This window comes from Limulus polyphemus, unplaced genomic scaffold, assembly GCF_000517525.1.
Source record: "Limulus polyphemus unplaced genomic scaffold, Limulus_polyphemus-2.1.2 Scaffold3533, whole genome shotgun sequence".
Lineage (NCBI taxonomy): Eukaryota > Metazoa > Arthropoda > Merostomata > Xiphosura > Limulidae > Limulus > Limulus polyphemus.
The window spans coordinates 83132-99866 of NW_013669143.1; the positions used below are offsets into that span (position 1 = coordinate 83132).

At 33.0% G+C, this 16735-nt stretch overlaps 1 protein-coding gene across 1 annotated transcript in view; it reads right to left on the minus strand.

Moving 5' to 3' along the window:
* LOC111088318 (hemicentin-1-like) overlaps nucleotides 1–16410 on the minus strand; it is a 46189-nt gene extending 29779 nt beyond the window's left edge. The window contains exons 1-2 of the mRNA XM_022398071.1: nucleotides 16335–16410; nucleotides 2421–2561 (exon numbers count right to left, since the gene is read on the minus strand). Of these exons, the coding sequence (XP_022253779.1) occupies nucleotides 2421–2508 (88 nt within the window). The 5' untranslated portion in view covers nucleotides 2509–2561; nucleotides 16335–16410. The remainder of the gene's footprint in view (nucleotides 1–2420; nucleotides 2562–16334) is intronic.
* Between the last annotated feature and the right edge of the window lie 325 nt (nucleotides 16411–16735).

Genomic DNA, 16735 nt, shown 5'->3' on the forward strand with positions numbered 1-16735 from the left:
AGTGACGCTCAGCATGTTCGTATACAGTTAAATAAAATGTAAGTACTGTAGTGACGGCTGAGCGTCACTACATTACTTACATTTTATTTAACTATATACGAACATGCTGAGCATCACTACAGTACTTACATTTTATTTAACTGTACACGAACATGCTGAGATGTTCGTGTATAGTTAAATAAAATGTAAGTACTGTAGTGACGCTCAGCATGTTCGTATACAGTTAAATAAAATGTAAGTACTGTAGTGACGCTCAGCATATTCGTATACAGTTAAATAAAATGTAAGTACTGTAGTGACGCTCAGCATATTCGTATACAGTTAAATAAAATGTAAGTACTGTAGTGACTCTCAGCATCTTCGTGTACTGTAGTGACGGTCAGTACGTTCGTATGCAGTTAAATAAAATGATATAAGAATAGAGAAAAACAAGAAATAAATCAGTAAAAAGCTTTTCAATTTTTTACAAACGTTAAAACTCAGACATGAGTTGAAAATAGAGGTATTTTAAAATATGCGTACGTTTAATTGTTATATGTAACTTTAACCAAAGAGAGAGAGAGAGAGATACTACAAAGTGTTTTATGTTTGTGTGTTATTAAGCACAAAGCTACACAATGGGCTATCTGTGCTCTGCCCACCACGGGTATCGAAACCCGGATTCTAGCGTTGTAAGTCCGCAGACATACCACTGTGCCACTGGGGGGGGGGGACTACAAAGTGTATTCCAACACTTAATAACTTTCAAAGTCCTAAGTGTCGGTGCCAACATTATAGAAGAAAGGGGACTACAAAGTGTATTCCAACACTTAATAACTTTCAAAGTCCTAAGTGTCGGTGCCAACATTATTTTAGAATAGTTTGTTATTATTTAGATAAATATTGTGAAGTTAACCTTCCACTTTCTGTTTCATAACAAAGGTTATCAACATTATTCTAGAATAGTTTGTTATTATTAAGATAAATATTGTGAAGTTAACCTTCCACTTTCTGTTTCATAACAAATGTTATCAACATTATTCTAGAATAGTTTGTTATTATTAAGATAAATATTGTGAAGTTAACCTTCCACTTTCTGTTTCATAACAAAGGTTATCAACATTATTCTAGAATAGTTTGTTATTATTAATATAAATATTGTGAAGTTAACCTTCAACTTTCTGTTTCATAACAAGGGTTATCAACAATTATTTCTATATTCCATAATTTTTAACATTTATATCTGATCTTCTTCTAGTGGCTCTATGGTAAGCTTGAGGGCTTATAACCCCTAAATTCGAGGCTAAATTCACAGCACGGATAGCCTATTGTGCACTTCGCACTTCTATAATAATATTTTATATATATATGTATTTATTTTGCTACAAAGTATATAAGTGTTTCGGCCCTGTCACGAGTTTCTTATCAGACTGTACACCCCAGTACAATGTTCGCTCTCCACATTCATTCATGATTTGTCGTCCTTCTGCCAGTGAAGTGAAACTGATGTTACATTTTATGAAATCGGTAGGTGATCAAAATGAAAGCAGAAGAAGATAATTTAGTTAATTTAGTAATGGATATCAGGATATCATCTGATGACAGAAAGAAGGAAAGACCCCCCCCCCCCCGGGATATGATATCTCGGTGGGAAGATTTTTCTCGTCAGTTGATGGAAAGAATGATACATTACTGTGACATTTAACGCAATTTAAGGCCAAACCATCTACAATGGGCTTGTTACGTATCCTTACACGTGTCCTACTGTAGTCGGATGTACGTAAAGTGATGAGACAAACAAATAATCATTTCTTTCTTTGCTAAGAAATATTGTTCACTTGAAAACTGTTAGACAAAACACTGAATTATTCCGCTTTGTATATAATAAACAAGTGTTAAAAATGAGAAAAAGACCAGTGAAAAATGTTTATTCTTTCTTATTTGAACAACATTGTTAGTTATGTGTGGAAAAGTACTATGTTTGATTACAAAAGATTAATAATTCCGAACGAGCCTAAAATCAGTAACGTTTTATGCTACAGCTATTCATTTAAAATATTCCATGTTTAAAAATCTTTACAAGAAACCCATATGATACGTTGTTATAAAAACGTTCTGATTAAAAACATAATGCTTGAATAGATGTAGATTTCTTTTTCATTCATTGTAACTTTCAAATTATACTTTAATCAGTCTTAGAGTTGAGGAAATTCAAATCTATAACGTAACTCGTATCATTTTAAAACTTAATCTTACACTAATAACTGTTAAACAATGAATGAATACTAATCTTCTAGAGTAACTGAAACTTTGAATATTGTGGTTCCCACGTGAGCTCAGAGATGGAGGATTTCGATCACACAAGATTAGTAAAAAAAACAAAAACTTGCAATAGATTTTCTGCAACTAAAGTTGGAGATAACACAAATATCAAACCTTACCTGAATTCAAAACGTAAAATGGCAACATCAGTAAGAAAGTTGCTTGGTAAACACGTGTATTTGTGAACAATTGTGGCAAAGATTTCATCGTGTTTTTTTTTTTTTCACTTGATACAATGCCTGTTGGTAGAAATCACAAAACTGAAAAAAAGTGAACATAAGTTTAATGAAAACTTCCAGTTCCAGTTCGTTAATTAATGTGTTAATTCAGAAAATGTTAAATATAGATAGAGCAATAACACTTAGAAAGGTATGTGTGAAAAGAGAGAAGAGTTTTAAAGAAACGTACACTTACAAGCTGTTAAATAGATTAAACGAAATATTAAATAGCTAAAATATAGACATAGAAAATAAATAGAAATCAATTACCTTCACACAGCTCACCTTCTTCTAAATGTTTAATGAAAAATTTTTTTTATTTTTAAACATCTAATGAGAAATAAAAACATTATTCAGGAAGGGCTATCCATCAAGTTTAAGATTTAAAAAAATTCATTTTTATCTAAATAATCAAACAGATAATTAAGTGAACTTCCAGAATGACAGACTTCCAAACAGATTAGTTGAAAATATTATGTTAAATAATTAAAATGTAGTAAAATAATTTTCGATTATTTATGCAGATATAGGCAGATATTGACTGTGTTTCAAGACAGAAACTATAAAACAAACGTCTAAAAAGATATAAACGCATATGGATGGTGAAAACGATTTTGTAATGGCAGCTGTTTGGCGGCTACAACACGCCTTGAGATAATCATCAAAATTTCAACACACAGCTGACAACTCGAAGACGTTTACCAACTACGAGGTTTGCTAATGTAACGTTTGATAAAATCAGTTAGAGCTGTCATCTGATGACAAAGAGAAAAATCGATTTTATTACTAATGTTCAGACAAGAGCTATTTTAGTACCTCTTTAACTGATGATTCTATTAGTAAGTTGAAAACGTTTATATAAGAAAACTTAAATTGAGTGATTCATTAAGATATAGGAAGCTGCCAGCTGATTTGGATAAATCGCACAATAACAGATATATCATTTTTATATTTATGTATAATTCAAATAATTGCTGTTCACTTATTAAACAGAAACATTAACAATTATTAAGTGAGATTTTTTCTCGGAATTAAAAGATCTATTTAAATAAAGAAGAATGTTTTAATAGGATAACATAATATTGTTGTTTCTCTGTATCGCACATTTCGTTGTGAAGTGTTATTATTGACATTCGAAGAAATATGATCGTAAAAACTAATTGCCATCTGCGCTGAATCCTCGTAGAAGAATCAAACCCCAGACTCTAGTATAATAAGTCGTCCAATATTTTACCGACGTGCCAAAAGTTAGTTTGTTTTACGTCAATGGGCTATTTGTAGAGTGCCCACCACAGGGATCGAATCTCGGATTTTAGCGTTTTAAGCCCTTAAGCTTACCGCTGAACTAAGCTACCAGGGTCGTTAGATTGACGGATAAGAAAATATCTTACATTATTATTTCATATTTTTTTTGTTCACATCGAAGAAAATTGTTAAGTAATTAACAGCACTTTCCTTTCATAAGATGGTCTGATAGTTAGGGGGCTCTACTGACAATTTTCTGGTCGTGGATGTACCGTACATACAAACTGCTGTATAGTTAGGGGGCTCTACTGACAATTTTCTGGTCGTGGATGTACCGTACATACAAACTGCTGTATAGTTAGGGGGCTCTACTGACAATTTTCTGGTCGTGAATGTACCGGACATACAAACTGCTGTAGCTTTATAACTATATCGCCTTGGGATTTTACTCTGAAGGAAAAGAAACATGTTCCACTCGTTAGTGGTAAGTTTGTTTTATAATTTCATGTAAAATATTAGCTGCTCTTACAAATCTTTAACATAAATATAACCATGTTTTGTACCTGTTATTATTCCTATTATAGAAACTAGCGGGCCGAGAATATACGATACATTAGTATGCTCATTACAGTATTAAAGACGAAAACTCCGAATAACACCTATTTTAAGATATCTACATAAAAAATCCGAAAAACACCAATATTAAGATATCAGAATAAAACTATAAAACAGTTAAAAATAAACACCGAAAACAGAAGCTTTAGTTATAATGTGATAGTCAATCCCACTTTTCATTGTAAAAAGTAGCCCAAACGTTGGCGAAGGATGGTTTTATTTGTTTGTTTGAGGTTAAACACAAAGCTACACAATGGGCTATCTGTGCCCTGCCCGCCAGGGGTGTCGAAACCCGGTTTCTAGCGTTGTAAGTGCGCTGTGCCACTTGGGGGCGGCGGTGGGTGGTATTGAATAGCTACCTTCCCTCAAGTCTATCACTTCTAAATTAGGAACACCTATTGCAGATACCCCTAAAGAAGTTTTGCACAAAATTCAACAAATAAACCTATTTATAAGGCTCCAGTTTAACATTAATGTTTTAATGACCTTATATTTTACTAGATGTACTTCCGCGCGGTTCCTGAAGGCCTCCCCTTTCAAGAGTGAATATAATCAAAATTAGCAGTAGCAAATATTACTATTTATTGCTTTTGAAGTTCATATGTCATGCTGTGTTGTAGCCTACAAAGTGTATAATTCTTCTCGTGATTCATGGAATGCGCATGTTTTACTGACGTCATGTCAGTACAAACTGCAAAGTTAATCGTCCCTTGTGGGACGTTATTTTAGTCACTACTGACTGACTGTATAGTGGTGCGAGTGGTTAAAATAGGTGAGTGATTCCTCCTGGCGGCCTTCGGCCCTCTTTCGTGGAATAAAAGTCATCCAATATTTTAAACACCTTTTCAACTGATTTAAAATATTTTAATGTGAAAGTCACGTCGTTAATTTATGCCAGTATTTGAATATCTTCTTTATATAACTTTTTTGTCTTGAATCTGAGAAGAACTCACTTCCAAATCGAACAAAAGAAGTAATGAGGAAAGGAAATGTTTCACTACACGTTTAATATCAAACTATCCCGTCCTAGAGAACGTGTTAATATAAGACATTAATTTTGGTCAGTATTCACAAAATTATAACACTTTCCAGTACAATTAACTAAAATCTTTTTTCTACGATCTACAGCCATTCAAATACCTGTTATAGAAACGTGTTACAGAATGACACACAACCACGCAACCTAAACACTCTTCACAAAGAAGGCAGTATAAATAAACGTGTTACAGAATGACACACAACCACGCAACCTAAACACTCTTCACAAAGAAGGCAGTATAAATAAACGTGTTACAGAATGACACACAACCACGCAACCTAAACACTCTTCACAAAGAAGGCAGTATAAATAAACGTGTTATAGAATGACACACAACCACGCAACCTATACACTCTTCACAAAGAAGGCAGTATAAATAAACGTGTTATAGACCAAGTAAAAATAGTGTCATTTGTCATTGAATCTTGATCTAATAAATTTAACGGAAATTGTAAATGTACGAGCTGAATGGTACCTTATGCGACACATAGGATAAATGACCTGGACAGGGCCATCAAAGGTTAGGACATAGCATCCATAACTGAGATCTACTAACTACAGAAAAGAAAATCAGTTACTCTTGACCGAATGTGGGTGGAGGTTGAACTAAAAGTGAGGCGCGTGTTCATTAGCATAACGCACCTAGGCCTTGGTCCTTTTGATACGACATTTTAACCACTAAGCCACAAGATATTTTTTACTTGTCTTGAAGTTATCCAATGATATATAGTGCTATTAATACTGTGTCCTTTTTTTTTTTTTTGGTTTTTGACACGGAAACTTAAGTGAAACATAATGTTTGCATTGAGCTACCTGCAAACTATGAGCTTCATGTGTTCACAACCCAGCACTAGCTTACCCCTATTGAGTTACCTGAAAACTATGAGCTTCATGTGTTCACAACCCACCACTAGCTTACCCCTATTGAGCTACCTGCAAACTATGAGCTTCATGTGTTCACAACCTAGCACTAGCTTACCCCTATAATTTAGACCTTTGATTAAGTTTAATGTAACAGCCATCACGTAACGGACTAAACAAACACTGTGTGTAATCTTACACTTCTATTATTCTGAAGCAGTTAGTGACGTCATACAATGTGAATTTTAAATCAAGTAGTGCTATCAGAACTACAATGTTTATGCTTTGAAACAGAAGGTGCCATCATAGCATGTGAAGTCCTTTGGAAGAGGAAATGATGACACGTAGATATGTTTCTAATCGCGCGAACAAGGGTAACATCATAAAATCCAGCTGTGACGTATTTTATCTTTACTTATTTTACGCTCCAGTTTCACTTATAATATTGTAATAAACAACTGAAGTTAACAGAATCAAACAGTTAATTATTGTACCAAGAGTAGTTATTTTATGTAGATCTGTTGTATACGTACATTATGACAAGTCGAAAACAAATGTGCACCTTAAACTCTCGTACCCAGACAGTTGACAAGTTTCCCGCTATAACAGTCACTAAGGGTTCTGTAACAACAATGGATAACCAACCTACCAAAATAATACTTCGATTTAATGTTTTTTTTAAACACAGTGATATAAAGCTTCTATTATTTAACATTTTACCGCCTTGGAATGTTAACGTATTATATAAAAAGTCAAAACTATGAAACTAAATAATTAACCCTAGAATTACCCATAGGAGTACTTATAGACTCCATCAGCTTTTTAAACATGTTTTTCTACACTTTTATGCATAAACCTGTCTATGAGTCCAAAATGAATTGGTTGCATGACCTCTAATAAATAACGTGCACAAAATATTTTAACAAAAATGTCATCTTATGTAATTAATCTTACAAATTATTGCTGTGCTTTCCTGTGTATTTTGCAGAGAAAAGGTGTGATTTTTGTCAGTTCTTTAGATTGGGTGTTGTAACAGGAAAGTAACATTAACTCTAAGGAACGGTATTAAAACAAGTTGGTAATCTAGGGGTTAAACATTAATGTGTATATGTATATCTCTAGATATAGATATACGTTTTTAGAATGGAATATCTCTTGTAACAGGAAAGTAACATTAACTCTAAGGAACGATATTAAAACAAGTTGGTAATCTGGGGGTTAAACTTTATTGTGTATATGCATATCTATAGATATAGATATACGTTTTTAGAATGGAATATCTTCAAACAATTTTCATGACAAATTGGTTCATTTCACTAATTATTCGGTAATCGACTAAATTCAGGTTACAAAAGTTCATTTCCTCTGTTATTGGCTCAACCTGTTTTAAAGTGATGTTAATTCAGGAACAGGCATTGTGATATTAATATAAGAATGGCTCTACCTGTTTTAAAGTGATGTTAATTCAGGAACAGTCATTGTGACATTAATATAAGAATGGCTCTACCTGTTTTAAAGTGATGTTAATTCAGGAACAGTCATTGTGACATTAATATAAGAATGGCTCTACCTGTTTTAAAGTGATGTTAATTCAGGAACAGGCATTGTGACATTAATATACGAAATCAATCCCTGATTTTACCCCTTGTCTTATAAACAAGTTGAAAGTTAATAGCTTATTTAACCAAAACTACGTTGTTCCTTTTACTTTTGTTTGATTTTTTGAGTAAGTGCGTTTACATCGTGCCACCTACTGTGTTACAATAATATATTTGTAATTGTATCATTTGTCTCGATTCTTCATAACTAGAAGTTATTTACCTCACATGCTAGTTACAATTAATAAACATATTTTGGATTTGAAATGTATTGATCTCATCCGTTATACTAAAATATTGCTAATATTATATATAAAAAACTTAGTTTCTGTAACGTACATAAATATCTCTAACGTACATGTTTTTTATAGTAGATCACTATATTTTAAGGTTTAGTATTTTATGTAATAGAAAATGAATTCAACTGTATTGAAACTTTGTAAAGTTGTTTTTACATTTTTGTGACTTAAGTTATGCTACATAAATGAAAAACATAAAAACCCTCGCAAGTTGAGGGTCGCGGGTTCGAATCACTGTCCTACCAGACATGCTCGCCCTTTCAGTCAATCCCACTATTCGTTGGTAAAAGAGTAGCCCAAGAATTGGCGGTGGTTGGTCATGACTATCTTCCTTCTCTCTAGTTTCTCACTGCTAAATTAGGGAAGGCTAGCGCGGATAGCCCTCGTGAAGCTTTGCGCGAAATTCAAAACAAATCAACCAAACAAATCTTTACAAAAGTAACATTCTAGACTTGCTTGACAAAGAAAAAAAGGCAAGTAAAAGGAGATAGCTCCTATTAACATAATATTGAAATTTTCTGTAAAGGATTCATTTAATCGCCTCTCCCCTGAATACTTTCACTCTCCTATCGCTATCTCAATATCAATATAACGTTTACAAATTGTATTTTTGTTTAGCTTGACATTAATAAATTATTCAATTTTCGTGTGTAAAGACATTGAAATACAGTTAGGTATGAAAAAGAGAAGCACTTCGAAAACAAATTTGAAAACGACGGTAGCTATCCTTAAATAATTTTAATTATTCTTGATGTCATGTGACCCTAAAATCATTATACTCTGTCCTTAAATAGTTTTAATTATTCTTGATGTCATGTGACCTTAAACTCATTATACTCTGTCCTTAAATAGTTTTAATTATCCTTGATGTCATGTGACCCTAAGCTTATTATACTCTATCCTTAAATAGTTTTAATTATTCTTGATGTCATGTGACCCTAAACTCATTATACTCTGTCCTTAAATAGTTTTAATTATTCTTGATGTCATGTGACCCTAAACTCATTATACTCTGTCCTTAAATAGTTTTAATTATTCTTGATGTCATGCGACCCTAAACTCGTTATACTCTGTCCTTAAATAGTTTTAATTATTCTTAATGTCATGTGACCCTAAACTCATTATACTCTATCCTTAAATAGTTTTAATTATTCTTGATGTCATGTGACCCTAAATTCATTATACTCTGTTCTTAAATAGTTTTAATTATTCTTGATGTCATGTAACCCTAAAATCATTATACTTTACTTTCGTGTTTAGGTACAGAAGAGTTCTTTAAGAAAATCGAAGTGAAATCTATTCCAACTTTTCATATTTATAATGATAATGCTGAAATTTATCTCGTATTTTGCCTATTTATTGGATCAATACTTTAAAGCATATTAAGTATATTTAAACTGTATAAAGTATATTATTTTAAAACTGATCTATTAAGTTATAAACTACAGTTCTCATCAGTTTCGGTTTTAATGAAAACAAACACTAATTACAGTTCTGGATGTTTGTCAAGATGAAAATATGTCAAACTGGTTTTTCGATAGTGACAGACAAAATCCCCACAGTTTTATGTTTTAATGTAATTTGTTTTTACATCTGTTTTTCGCTGTAGTCAGGCTACTCTGCGAAGCTGTATGATACGCCCTCTAGTTGTTTGAAAAGGCAACCAGTAAGCAGCACGAGCAGCCTACATGACTACTATTTAATGCATTGTAGGAACGACTGCCACTTTTATAAACCCCACAGCTGAAAGTGCGGACCAGGTTCCGTGGCATATCACGGTTCGTACCTTGGATTTTCTGATACACAGCCTGGTACGTTAACCACTAGGTCATGCTTAAGCCGGCTCTGTGTACGTAAAATGCTTCTTATTTAGTGGATTTTCTGTTTTTGGAATTTTACTAGTTATATAATAAAGTTTGGCTATTTACAAATCACACAGTAAGAATCAAAATTTCATACTAACCTGTTTTGTTTCATTTCAGTGTCAATAAATCAGCTAGATCGGTGACGTCAATTATAACATGTTAGGATTCGTTTCAATAAATCGGCTAGATTCGTGACTGCACATTTTCCACGTTACGATACGTCTCACTAAACCAGCCAGACTCGTTACGTCAGTTTTAACATGTTACGATACCTCTAAGTAAACCAGCCAGACTCGTTACGTCAGTTTTAGCATGTTACGATACCTCTACGTAAACCAGCCAGACTCGTAACGTCAGTTTTAGCATGTTACGATACCTCTACGTAAACCAGCCAGACTAGTAACGTCAGTTTTAGCATTTATGATTAATTACTTGGAATTAATTACTTGATAAATTACTTGGATGTTCAGTTATCTCTCAATAGATGGAGAAAAAAATAAGATACATTTGCATTTTACGATACATCTAAGTAAGCCAGCTAGACTTGTGATGTCAGTTTTAGACTAACTCATGAACTGCTAACATAGTGGCTTTTTACACTTGGACTAACCCATGAACTTCTAACATAGTGGCTTTTTACACTTGGACTAACCCATGAACTTCTAACATAGCGGCTTTTTACACTTGGACTAACTCATAAACTTCTAACATAGTAGCTTTTTACACTTAGACTAACTCATGAACTGCTAACATAGTGGCTTTTTACACTTAAACTAACTCATGAACTGCTAACATAGTGGCTTTTTACACTTGGACTAACCCATGAACTTCTAACATAGTGGCTTTTTACACTTGGACTAACTCATACATTTCAAACACATAATGACTTATTCTAGCTGGACAGACTTATAACTTTATAAAACAGTGGCTGTTTAAAGTTGGTTTATGTCACGAATTTCCATCACAATGGTTTGTTACAGTTGGACACTTTTAACTTCTAACTCATGGATTTTTATCATAGAGGTTATTTACTACTGGATTATCTCTTACATTTGTAACACAGTGGTTATTTACAGTTGAAATAACTCATATGTTTCTAACACAGTGGCTATTTACAGTTGGATTAATCATAGATTTCGCACACAGTGACTGCTTACAATTGCACTAACTCGTGGATTTCTAACACTGTGGATCATACAAATGCACGAATTTATGGATTTCTAACATAGTGATTATTAACAGGCGGACTAGCAGATGGATTTCTAATGCAGTGGCTTGTTACGGTTGGGCTGTCGCTAACTAATAGATTTCTAACAAACAGTAAATAGCCACTGTGTCAGACATCTACGAGTTAGTGCAACTGTTCAAGTCACTGAGTTAGAAACCCACGAGTTACTAAAACTGTGAATAAACATTGTGTTAGTAGACCATAAGATAGTCGAACTGTAAGAATCCACTGTGCTATTCCACGTGTGAATGACTCATGGATTGTAATTGTAGTTTTTATTTACAGCTGGACTAACTGATGGATTTCTAACTTATTGGCTTTTTGCAATTGGACTAACTCATGGATTTCTAGCAAAGTTGGACCAACTCAGATTTCTAACACAGTTGCTATTTACAGTAGGAATAACACATGTATTTCCACATGTGGCTAATTACAGTTGGACTAACTTATGAATTTCTATTACACTGGCTTGTTACCGTTAAAATAGCTCATAAATTTCTAACACACAATGGCTTATTCCAGTTGGACTAACTCATAGATATATAAAATACTGAGCATTTACAGTTGGTCTAACTGAACGATTTCTATCACAGTAGTTTGTTACAGTTGATATAACTCATGGTTTTCTAACCTAGTAGCTTGTTACAATCGAACTAACTCTGAAATTTCTATCACAGTGGTTTGTTACAAGTTTATTAACACAGTGTTTATTTAAATTTTGACTAACCCACGGTAACACAGAGGTTATTTACAGCTGCACTAACTCATGGATTTCTAACACATTGGTTATTTACAGTTGGACTAACTCATGTATTTCTAACACTGTGGCTTGTTACAATTGGACTATCTCATGGATTTCTACCATAGTGGTTTGTTACAGTTGAACTAACATATGGATTTCTATCATAGTGGCTTGTTATAGTTGAACTAACATATGGATTTCTACCATAGTGGCTTGCTGCAGTTGAACTAACATATGGATTTCTACCATAGTGGCTTGTTACAGTTGAACTAACATATGGATTTCTACCATAGTGGCTTGTTACAGTTGAACTAACATATGGATTTCTACCATAGTGGCTTGCTGCAGTTGAACTAACATATGGATTTCTACCATAGTGGCTTAATAATATTAAGTTTATTTTAGTTAAGAATAAAAACCACATTGTTATCTACCTTAGATAATACATATTACATTTGATTATATACATTAAATAGTACTGGTCAGTTTATTGTGTATGTTAGATAATATTAAACGGTTGATTGTCATTTTGTATAATGCTATACGGTTTACTGTCTACATCGGATAACGCAATCCTTTTTACTCTCTATGTTAGATTCCAGATATATTTATCATAAAACTTAAGTATTAAGCCTATTTCATTTTTAAACACTACATTCTTTACCTAGTTCATTAAGGGTTCTCAAGAATTAGAATAGTGTATGCTAATAATATTCCAACCACTCCATATTAGTCATATCCATTGTTGATGACACGATCACACCATAACAATTTTTGTTGTATCACATGACTTATGTATATATATATATATATATAGTGTTCCGACCATTACTTTGTTTTTGTATCGAAACTTGTAGGCGGCAACTGATATGACAAATATAGTGTGGTTGGAATACTGTCTGTGTATACTGTTCTAATTCTTGAAACTCCCTCAGAGACTGGATAAATACAGTTTATTGTGTTTGGTAGATAACGCTACAGTGTTTCTGGTCTACTTTGAATAATTTCTAAAAGTTTATTGTTCTGCATTAAAAAATTTAGATCATTCGATTCCTTGTGGAATTAAAAACTAAGATATAGCTTTTTCGGAACAAGTTTTTTTCTGCAGTGGAATTTTAGGTAGAGTAGATGTAGTAGGTTTGAGAACTTTAATGGACTGCAACTGCCTGTTGAAAGAAAAGAAGACAACGTTTCGACTTCTATATTGAGGACTTCTTCATCATTTAATTTTCTTTCAACGGACAGTTGCAGTCCATTAAAGTTCTCAAACCTAGTTTTATTACAAATTATTATTTTTAATAAATCCTAAACTACCTGACAAAACTTAGATACAATAACATTTCTTCTATCAAATCTATCATGAACTTTTATGTGCTGCTGACTCACACAAGGAATGAAAAGTTAGTTTTACAGACTACACTTTATATTATATAAAAAATATGCATACGATTCTAGAGAAGTAACTCCTAAATACGAGATTTCAGTAACAAAAAAGTCGCGTAATATATTCAAGAAAACAATTTATTAAAATAAACAAACACGTAAAATAAAGTGTTTCTTTAATAAATCAGGGTAGGTAATAAAATAATTTGTTTTTGAAAAATGGTGAAAGATTGGCGAGTAATAGGTTAACTGCATTATTCAGCAAAGGATTTGTTACTCGGCTCCTCAGTACGTAAAACCTTGAGGATAGATTGTAAACCTGCACATCTGAGTTGCAAAACCTGAACCCTGAATCCCTGAATTTTAGACCTTAGGACTAACATTCATTTCGTCAGTCAACGGTGAAGATGTTCATTCAAATCCTGATGGTTTAAATACTTATTGAACTATGCTACAAATAACACTAGTCATATGGCATTGGATTTTATACATTTTAACTGTTATTATTGTTGAGATCTCTACCATTTAGGGTTACAGAGTTAAAAAAGCATTAACAAGTTAGTGTTATTTGGAGTACAGTTTACTGCGTACATTAGATAAGATTATACAGTTTACTGTGTTATATATATAATACTATACAGTTTACTGCGTACGTTAGATAATACTATACAGATTACTGTGTACGTTAGATAATACTATACAGATTACTGTGTACGTAGATAATACTTTACAGTTTATTGTTTACGCTAGATAATAGGATAAGGTTTAAATAAAGGGACATACTCCTATTTTACTGTAACACGTGCCCAATATTCATGGATATATTATGTCAAAACTGATGTTCCGACCACTGATGCCACCAGACTCTTTATGTGTTTTATATACCCAATGTGTTTCAAGTAATAATTTGTAATTCTTCATAAGACATTATTTTATAGACTATTACAAAATATCTTCCATATCTGAGTGTCTCAAAAGATTTCTAAGGAGTAATAAACAGACTGTATTAATAAATATAAGTCACAAAGTATTAATTACAGACACGCTAAAGCTTACTAGTTTTTTAAATGCCTGGCGAGGCCTAAGCTGCAACTTTATGGAGTAATAACTTGCGGTTTTGAAAGTTGATTTGTAAGTTTTGTTTGTTTATTTGTAATTAAGCGCAAAGCTACACAATGAGCTTTCTGTGCTCTGCCCACCACGGATATCGAAACCCGGTTTTTAGCGTTGTAAATCCGCAGCCATACCGCTGTGCTACTGAGGGGCTGATTTATAAGAAGTCATAGGTGTTACTTCGTATTCTGAGTTGTAATTGAAATAAAAAGTGAGAACTTAGAAATATCTACCCCAAAATTAAAGTTTGGAAAATTATAGAAAATGACAAAATTATCATAATTTCAGACAAAAGTTGTGATGAGCTTGCATGTGTCTTGTTAAACTTAAAACAATACAATGGACTATCTGTGCTGTGTCCATCACGGGTATCGAAACCCGGATTTTACCGTTATGGTCCATCAGACTTACCGCTGATCTAATGAGGGGCTATTGTGATGGGACTGTGGAAATTGGCCAAGCTCATTAAAACTATAAATAAATTGTTTACGTCTATAGGGCTATTTCAGAGAGGCCACAAGTAACCGTACATATGATGGTACATCCATACCTTCCAGAGGTTCCATATAAACATCCAGAGTGTGGAGCACGTATACATGCATGTACGGTTTAAAGTGAATATATTTCATTAGGAATTTTAGTTGAAATCTTCAGTCAAACAATAGAGTCCAGAATGTTCATGTTCAACCCAATTAACAGTAGACAAGGGTTATCGCATTTATTATTTGTTATTGTCTATAAAAACAATAATAAAAACTTCGAGATGTGTACACTGACATGAACGTTATAGGTGGCAGCTGTGCAGATCACTAGACGCAGGTGTGAGAGCAGCTTGTCTTTTATTCCCTGCCGCTTAACTATTTGGTTTATGCAGTTTAACAGTAAAAACACATACTTATTTTGATACAGATGTATAAACTAACCGAAGTTCTGCTGTGAATTATTTGTGCCGCTTAAAACATTGATTATAAAAAAAGTTAATAGATTTTAAATAATTAAGTTCTCGTAATTCGAATAAATCAGAAACGGGCAGAAAGAAATGTCACATTACCTAATCATTCGCTTCTTTAGTGGCTTTCTGTGGACAATGTTTTTGGCCTTATCTCTGTATCTGAAATACAGTTGTGAACATTATCACAAACCTATTCATATAGATATTCAAAAGAATTTTAAAGCCAGAGAAGGACGAACAAGTTTAAAACGCGCAGTGTTTTATGAGCGAGGAGAAAACCATTTTATGCAATATAAATTCAAAAGTAAAACATAATGGGAACGTTAGCCAAACAAGGTTTAAATCTCCTACACCGAGTAAGTTTTCAACCTCCTACACCAAGTAAGGTCTAAATCTTTTACACCAAGTTAGTTTTAAATATCCTATACCAAGTATAGTTTAAATCTCTAACACTAAATATGGTTTAATTCTCCTACAAAACATGTTTAGTTCATACATTTTAAATGAAACGTAAATATTTATGCGGCAAAATCACCTCGTGAGGTAGATAGATGGATAAACCTTTTACACTAACTTCTATCAGAGCAAGCGAAAAACGAAAAACAAGCCTGGTACTCATTATAGCTATTTAAATATACTTTTCTTACGCTCCTACTAATAAAGATTAGAATACACTGTTTCATAAGTTGGGTACCTATAGATAGATAGATAGATAACCATGACTAATTTTAACACTGAAGGATGTATTCAGTGCTACAGTATATAAATATGTCAGATTATCATAAAAAATATTTTGAAAACAGTGCGATGACCTTTTTTTTTTACAATCTGAAATAAGCCACTTTGCTTAAATAAATATCCGATTTAATACTTACATTAGTGAAAGCAGGGGAAAGACACAATTCTCCTAGTGTGTCACAACCTTCTGATTAGAAGTAGAATCTAACGTTCAAATACACGAAGCCAAACGACTGCTCGGCAAGTGTGGTTAGGAGTAGTTTCGTTAGATACTGAACTCATGGTGCCGCCATCTAGTGGTCATTAAAAAATAAAACGATCAATGAACCCAATGAATCCTATACTCCTCTGTGTCAAATTTTCAACCTAAAATGTTACGAAAAAAATTATCCTGTATATTATGACGTATTTGTGACGCAGGTAACACTATTTTCACTCAGCGCAAAACAAATAATCTGCAAAATTTGCAGAAAGGCATGTTAATTAAATATTTGTTTATAAACAGGGCAAAAAGTGAGTTAATTATCAAAAAAAGATT